The sequence below is a fragment of the Bombus pascuorum genome, chromosome 1, assembly GCF_905332965.1.
Source record: "Bombus pascuorum chromosome 1, iyBomPasc1.1, whole genome shotgun sequence".
Lineage (NCBI taxonomy): Eukaryota > Metazoa > Arthropoda > Insecta > Hymenoptera > Apidae > Bombus > Bombus pascuorum.
This window is the reverse complement of record NC_083488.1, coordinates 3,546,893-3,555,493: the sequence shown is the minus strand read 5'-3', so window position 1 is coordinate 3,555,493 and position 8,601 is coordinate 3,546,893. Positions and strand designations below refer to the sequence as shown.

At 26.1% G+C, this 8,601-nt stretch overlaps 3 protein-coding genes across 4 annotated transcripts; 2 read left to right on the top strand and 1 right to left on the bottom strand.

Annotated features, from left to right (window-relative positions):
- Positions 1–113: 113 nt before the first annotated feature.
- LOC132916278 (peroxiredoxin-6) lies at positions 114–1,549 on the bottom strand. Its single transcript, XM_060976187.1, has 5 exons — positions 1,310–1,549; positions 898–1,054; positions 582–799; positions 429–501; positions 114–345 (listed from the first exon to the last, which is right to left on the bottom strand). Exons 1-5 carry the CDS (start codon positions 1,393–1,395, stop codon positions 217–219), a joined length of 663 nt encoding a protein of 220 aa, XP_060832170.1. The 5' UTR covers positions 1,396–1,549; the 3' UTR covers positions 114–216.
- Positions 1,550–2,309: 760 nt separating this feature from the next.
- On the top strand, positions 2,310–4,064 carry LOC132916128 (mitochondrial ribonuclease P protein 1 homolog). The gene is made up of 3 exons (XM_060975945.1): positions 2,310–2,727; positions 2,821–3,367; positions 3,498–4,064. Exons 1-3 carry the CDS (start codon positions 2,369–2,371, stop codon positions 3,801–3,803), a joined length of 1,212 nt encoding a protein of 403 aa, XP_060831928.1. The 5' UTR covers positions 2,310–2,368; the 3' UTR covers positions 3,804–4,064.
- Positions 4,065–4,513: 449 nt separating this feature from the next.
- Positions 4,514–8,024, top strand: LOC132914479 (F-box/LRR-repeat protein 4). 2 transcript variants are annotated; one of them, XM_060974040.1, is made up of 7 exons: positions 4,514–5,105; positions 5,502–5,595; positions 5,795–6,248; positions 6,322–6,577; positions 6,643–7,003; positions 7,077–7,404; positions 7,489–8,024. In XM_060974040.1, exons 1-7 carry the CDS (start codon positions 4,881–4,883, stop codon positions 7,823–7,825), a joined length of 2,055 nt encoding a protein of 684 aa, XP_060830023.1. In that variant the 5' UTR covers positions 4,514–4,880; the 3' UTR covers positions 7,826–8,024. The 2 variants fall into 2 exon arrangements, with proteins under 2 accessions (XP_060830023.1, XP_060830821.1); XM_060974838.1 differs by lacking the exon at positions 4,514–5,105 and having other exon boundaries at positions 5,700–6,248.
- Positions 8,025–8,601: the final 577 nt, after the last annotated feature.

Genomic DNA, 8,601 nt, shown 5'->3' with positions numbered 1-8,601 from the left:
TTGGAATCATAAGCTGCCATATATCACCGACATTATGGCACTAAAGAGATACGCTTATTTATAAACTGTATTTCAAGGAATGACATAATATTGAACAGAACTTAATATATATATATATTATCAAATATATGTATTTTAATTTTTACAAACACATTTTGATAATTTAAAAAAATACATTGTAAAATAATAGTTTCTCATCTTGAAAAGTATTATTTTTTACAGCGGTTGCGACACAACGCGCACGTAAGGTTTGCCCGATGGTAATGGTACGATTTTAATATTGTTGTATAATGTTTTTGCTTCTTCGTCGGAGACAGTAGGCTGAATCATCACTTGATCACCTGCCTAAAGATCATTATACAAAATTAATAATTTTTTTAATAGATGTAGTGATGTTTTAATTAATAAATAAGATCATAGATAAAAACCTTCCAATCAACTGGAGTTGCTACTTTATGCTTCTCAGTTAATTGTAGCGATTCGATAACTCTCAAAATTTCACTGTGTTAGAATGTTATGTTAATAAATAATATATTAATAAAAATAAATTTTAACCATTAAAGATATAAGAATAAAGTTACTCGAAATTTCTTCCAGTGGTTGCAGGGTATAAAATTGATAATCGCATTTTTTTAGCGGAATCAATAATAAATACTGCTCTAGCAGTCATCGGTATGCCACGATCATCAACTTCTGCAGGATCTAACATTCCCAATAACGTTGCAAGTTTTCGCGTTTCATCTTCTATTATTGGGTATGGGAATTCTTTATCGGTCATTTCGGCATAGGCCTTTATATCCTGAAAAATGATTATGCTTTGTAAACTTGTAATAATTTTGTTCCTATTTTTTTTATTAACAATATATTTCTAATGAAAAAATTATAATAAAAGCATACCTCTATCCATTTCCTGTGAGAATCTACCGAATTACATGATAATGCAATAACTTTAACTCCTAGCTTTTCAAATTCGGGCATCAATTTTAATACCCGAGCCAACTCTGTTGTACATACTGGTGTAAAATCATTAGGATGAGAAAACAGAATTCCCCACCTGTGTGAAACGTAAATTAATTTTTCTAATTTTAGTAAAATCTTACATCTCAAGAAAGTCATATACATGATTTTGTATCACTGAACGATTTGAAATTATATGAATAGTAAATAATATACTCAAATATAAATATAAAGACTAATTATATAAATTTATAATAAAAAATATGTAATAAACATTTACATATGTATATACATTAAAAAATGTAACAAAAAATATTAAAGGTTATGTTTCTTAAAGAAAATATTGTCGTACGAATCATCAAGCCATTCATGCAAGTTAATTGAGCCCATTTGAGTGTCTGCTACAAAATTTGGAAACGTTTCACCTAACAAGACCATTTTTACACGTAAAAAGTACTTTCAAAATTAACTACTATTACGATTTTGACATAAAACACAGTAAGTTGGTATCCAGGTATATAGATTTAGAAATGTGACTATCTCTGATGATACAAACGTTGTTAAGGTGATCATATAACTATATAAATTCAAACACAATTAGAAAATACACGATATTTCAACATGATATTTTTTTAATTAATTCATGTAATATAAAAATAAATCTTGTAATGTATAAATATTTATTATAATATTAATTAAGAGATAATTTGGTAACTAATTTCAAGTATTATATTTCATTCGAATCTTAAATTTAAATTTATACTTTTACAAGATTATTTATGCACATCAAATACAAGATTTATAAAATTTAAAAATCCCAGCTAGACAAATATGCATAAAACTATAAATATAATATAACTATAAATAACTATAAATATACATAAAACTGTAGAGGGCATAATGAAACCTCAGTACATACGTTATAATATTTAATTGGCGGAGATTTTTAAATTTTAAAGTAGCGAAGAAGTGTAATGAGTTCAAATATTGATTAAACCAAATATAAAAATATATCATACCGTACTATTATATTAAGAATTAAATATAGATAGTGTATTACTATAAAATTTTACATTATGTTTACGATTATAAAATACTACTTCCTCTCTGGTATTACTAATTACTAATACTATTGTCTACTCATATTAAATTGATATCTTAGCAAGATCGTATCAGATCCTACCACGATTGTGGTCGTATACTTAGGCCTGGCAATTCCCGTCGTGATAGGCTGTTAATATCATAAGACATAGTCTATAAATCGGCGGCTAGCCGCACATCGCTGCGATCGCTGGATACGTGAAATAAATGCCTGTCTATATACGTACAGTAAGATATATGTATGTACATTTCCGTTGGATGTGCAGCGTGTTGTACACATAGTGATAATTCAGTTATACAATTTTCAAAAATGTTTAATCGAGTCTCTTCAAAGTTTATTACTATTGCAACTAAATTTTATTCCCCCGTTTTTATTCGACCAACTCATAAATTTACGGTCTTGCAACCTAAGTATCCTGTACAAACGCATATATTAATAAGACGTACTTGTAGTACAATGAACCGATCTGAAATGGTAAGTGAAGAGTATAGAAAATTGTATGAAGAAGAATTAAACTCTCTCCTAAAAGATTCGAAATACAAAGCTATGTATGATAAATACAGTTTGGAAATAGAGTACTTAAAATATATGACAAATAAAGTACCTGACAACTTAACCGCATATAATTGGTTATATTTATTAAACACAACAACAAAAAATGAAAGAAGGTTGTACTTAATATCTATTTTAATATAAAAATTATCTTAATGGTTAAAGGTTCATTCGTATATTAATTTTTGTTCTGTATCGTAAATATTTAGGTCATATATGGAGTTTCTTTGGAAAGTGCAGATGAAAAGACAAAGCCAAAAGCAGAAAAAGTTATTAAAGTTGGAAAAAAAAGCACAGAGTAATATTGAAGATAGTGTATATGGATTAAATAAATTTACAATGTTTCACAGGATACGTCCAAATACAATAAATAGGTTTTATAATGGCAAATTAATAACTGCTATGTTATATGAACCAGCACTAGTAATTGACGTTTCATATGATGAATATATGACACCACACGAGAAATCAGCTTGTGCGAAACAACTATCATATCTATTTGCAACAAATCGATTTCACATTAGTCCCTTTAATGTATATTTTTGTAACATTAACAAGGATAGTGTTCTTATGAATATGGTACATAAAATAATACCATCTTTGTACGATCCAGATTTCCCACTGAATATAACATCAAAAAGCTATTTAGAATTGTTTGATAAAAATAAATTAGTATATCTTACCCCTCATACTAACACAATTTTAGAAGAATTTGATGGTAATTCAATATATATAATTGGTGCAATGGTAGATAAGGTAATTAATATTATATTTTTATATAGTTAATGCTACAAATGAAATATTAGTTACAAATATTAATTGAACATTAATCGATAATATTGGTGTGAACAAAAAGATTTATTAGAAAAATTAATAATATTTTCAGAAAACCACTATACCATTGTCATATCAAAAAGCTAAGGAACAAGGTATTAAAATGATGAGGCTGCCTTTAAGTGAAAAACTGGATTGGGGCACAGGATCTTCAAAAAGTCTTCCTCTCAACCATGTTATGTCTATCATGTTAGATTTGAAACATTTTAAGAATTGGGATGTGGCACTTGAAAATATACCTAAACGAAAATTACAACCAAGAAGGCTACTTTCTCAGCGAAACAAATTGTTTAAACAAACAAGAATGTTGAAATGCTTTCATAGAAATAGAACTTCAAACTTAACAGATGAAAAGTAATATTTCTTATAAGTTAGGAACCAAATAAAGTTTTAAATATACATCATTATATAATTATATATATAATTATCAACTTTAACCTATATTTTAGTTTTTAATATAATTTCTTTAGTCAATCTTTAAATTGCATGTATTAGTTTTATATCAGAAGCAAATAATATTTTATGATTGAAATCTATGCTTCTATTTTACAAAAATAGGACTTTTAAATGTAATACGAATAATATATATGGAAAGGTATATATAATTAATGATATATTACTTTGACATACGTACATACAGTATGTATACAGATATACATGTATACACAGTTATATGTACATTATATACATCCTAAATACTAATAATATAATAAAAAAAATTTGTTATTATTAATAACCAATATTATTTACTGGTATTAAAATTATGAGATAAACATTTTAATGTCACCTATTCTATATTGAAAGTAATATTATAAAAACATATTATCTTACATATAAGAATGTACTCATAAAAAATAATTATGTTCTTGAATAACACATTTGCGTTTTTAATATTTCTAGCTGTTTAATCGATTGACTGGAATTTATTTAGTATAATTTATTTATACAGTTCATTATGTCAAATATAATTAAATATGTATAATGATTACTTTTATAAAGATCTTATAAGGATCTAGATCTAAAATTTATTGACAGTTAATCTTTATTTTGCACTTTTTGATTTCACTGTTCACGAACAAATTTTTCTAATCCAATAGTTACGAGATTAATTTATAAAAGGTATTCGTATGTAGTAATTTTTTACTGTCTTTTTAATGCGTGTAATACTGACATTACTGACGCATGAATGGTTAGTGTGTTCAAAAAGTGGAGATTAAAAGTAAGACATGTATCATACATTTTTTGTACTAAAACGGGGGTAAAAGACATAAAAAATTACCTTTTCTTGTATGTGATTATGTACTAAAACTTCTAATGTCTACAAGATGTGTTATGCAGATAATATGTATAAATTATAACAATAACAAACCTTAAAGCGATTAACCTATATTAATTGAACTTTGAAGTTAAAACTTTCTGATTAATTGTAAATGACATGATATCACATGACGAGATAAAAGTTGAAGTAGTTCCGATAGATGGAGAAAAAATTGGAGGAAAAGAAGAAACTGTTGTTTTTGTTGAACAGTTTGTTAAAGACGTGTGTGATTTTAGTTCCCAGTATGGAAGTAATATTAGTATTTCCTATACAGCCTATAATATTGCTGGGAATCCAAGTAAATTTCCTGATTATGGAGATTTTCCACAAGCTTTTGTTATGGTATGTTAATTTTGTAAAAATCAAAACTGTTAAATAATCAATTGTAAACAATGCATGAAAGTAAAAGTATCAAACAGTTTTTCATGGATTAGAATAAGTTATCTGGATTGGTTTTGTACATTATCAAAATGTTAATGACATTTTAGTTTTAATCAATGCTTTAATATTTTATTGCATAATAGCAGGCCAAGAGTATATACTGTCGCTTTTAATAATATTGTATTTTGTACCTGAAAATTTTGGAAACTATTAATTATATATTCTTAGAACTCTAGAGTTAAAATTCTATGAAAAAATGATTTGTAAAGTATTATTTCGGCTATATGAAATTAATAACAAAAATATTTTATGCCTTTTTACTCATGCTACATTATATCTAATAGATTATAATTTTAGAGAACATATGGACAATGGTGGGACAGAGCACCTTCAAGATTAATGGATTATATGCCACAGAATAACATAGACGTTACAAGTCAGGATTATATAGGTATATAGCTCTTAATTTAAAAATTAAATACTTTCTAGCATTTAATGTTTATATTGTAATATTTCAATTATTTATAGTAATATTTTATGTTTTTATTCTTAAAGATATTTTTAACTTATTGGAATATTATACTGATACCATTAATGCTTATGATGTATGAAACATGGAAATAAATTACAATATTTTTTATATTATCAAGATCTAGAATATTATCAAGAGGTATATCCAATTAGAGTATCAATATATGAAACTTACAATCCTGGAAGTGTAATTGGAATTTGGGCACAAAACTCTGAGGGCAAATGGTATCAATTATGGAATGGATTTCCTCAAGTTGTGCCACACAAGCCAAGAATATTTTCTCCATACTTGCAGCTATGTAATTTTAAGACAAAAATGATAAGACTGGAATTTAATCATAGTTTATTAGACTACTATACAGAGTTAGATGCTGTATTACTTATTGGTACATCAGAATTAATTGTACCTAATAATTTGCATAATCAAAATCTGAATGACCTTTCTAAAGAATTGGGTTACCTTAAACAAAGTGATGATGATATTTATAATTTAACACCAGATTATTTAAAGGCAAATCAGGATTTAACAGTTCTTAAAAAGACACTTTCTGAACACTGTAAGCTTTTCAAAAGGTATGTTGATATACAACCGTTGATAATTTAGTGCTCTAATAAATCAATGAATATTGTTTGCACATTATTACAGCAAAGGAATAGATAATATATCCAAGGGCAAATTAGTATCTAAGATAGGACAACATTATCAGTCTGTTCCTCCTATAGAAGAAGCATTCAAAAGTTTACAACAATTTTTACAAGAAGATTTTCCAAAACTTATTAGAGATATTCATCATTCAATACCAAATACTTTAAACGAACAAGATAATTCTCTTAAAGAAAGATTTTCAGTAGCTTCAACTGATTTTGAAAATCAACCATGTGGCACTTTCTCAGCACTTCCAGTAAAATATGATATCATGATTTGTTATATCTTGTTATATCTATTACTAACATTGCATTTTTACAGGATGAGACGGTACTAAAAATTTTGAAGAATTTAGATTTAAGATCATTATGCTGTTTATGCAGAGTAAATAAACACTTTAACAATATTGCAAGAGATGCTTTGTTATATACAAGTCTTAATTTAAAACCTTACTGGCATTGTTTAGACACATCTGCATTAAATAGTTTAGCACCTAGGTGTCATTATTTACAGCAATTAGATCTTTCATGGTGTGGAAATTATAATATGATTAAATATCAAGATTTTATAAATTTTCTTCACATATCTGGCAGTGTTCTGACTCATTTAAGACTAAACTGTTGTCAATTCGTAAATGATGCTATTATCTTTGAAATTTCAAAACTATGTAAGAATTTGAAAGGTAAATATTATTGAAATATTTTTTATTAAACATTTAAAAGCTGTCTGTTGAAAATGTAATATATTATTTTTAGAACTATGTTTATGTAACTGTATGGGTGTAACGAACGAAGGATTTTCGAAACTCGAAAACTTGAAGTTCCTTGAACGTTTGGAGCTTTACAGAACAACTATTGAGACATCTACATTATGTTCTATTTTAAAGAAGAATACTCAAATGCGACATTTAAATTTGGCAGGAATGCATGATCGCTTAAATATAGACGAAGTTGCCGTTGAATTAGGAAATTCTTGTCCATATTTGGAAAGCGTAGACTTTTGGAAAGCACAAACTTTAACTCCATATGGAGTTAGAGCTTTGTCTCACTGTACTAAACTTCGAGAAGTGGATTTTGGATGGTGGTATGTTCTCGGAAAAATATTGTATCATTTAATAATTAACGAATTTCAATGTATTTATCATTCGATTTACCATTTACTTTATAGTGGTGGAATGGGCGCTCCTGGTGACTCTCTACGAGCATTATTGTTTTCCTGTCGTTATTTAGAAAAAGTATTTTTAGCAGCACTTAGAGGATTAACAGATCGCGACTTGGAGCCACTTTTATTATGTCAACGACTGCAACAACTAGACCTATTAGGGGCTCGTTCTCTTACTCCTGATATATGTTATGGAATTTTATTGTTTTGTCCAAAATTAGAAATGATTGATCTTAGTTTCTGTGAAGGTATTAATGATTTTATAGTGCAGGAATGGCGTCAGCAATATCCTCATGTTTCTATTAAAAGAAGTTTTCAAGTAACCAACTCTAATATGATATAACAAACATTCCATGATATTTATTATATCGATTGTAATTTAAGTATTTTAAGTATAAATAGGTTTGTTAAATTTTATAACTTTGATTAATACTATAAAGGCTGTAATATTGTTGTATATAATTAAATAAAAAATGTTATTACTAAAGTATCTGTACATATGTATTCATTTTTTCATAAGAATATACATATGTGTACTTGTATATTTGAAATTGCATTTGAATATATATATATATATATATATATATATATATATATATATATATCAAGATTTTATAAATTTTCTTCACATATCTGGCAGTGTTCTGACTCATTTAAGACTAAACTGTTGTCAATTCGTAAATGATGCTATTATCTTTGAAATTTCAAAACTATGTAAGAATTTGAAAGGTAAATATTATTGAAATATTTTTTATTAAACATTTAAAAGCTGTATATATATATATATATATATATATATATATATATAGTATAAGAAAATATCCATACGTGTAAAAGCAATAGTACGATTAAAAATATCCAAGTTGCACAATATATATTATATTTAATACGAAATGAATAATTTGATATGATAAGTTGTAAATTTCTATAAAAATTTATATATAATAATATAATTCTTATAATATAATATAATAATAATATAATAAAATAATAATATATAATTTTTAATATATAATATATAATAATAATATATAGTATAAAAATATAAATATAATAATATAATTCTTCTAATTAAAACTCTTATAATCTTTGCATTTGTTTAATTGATATTTTAATTTA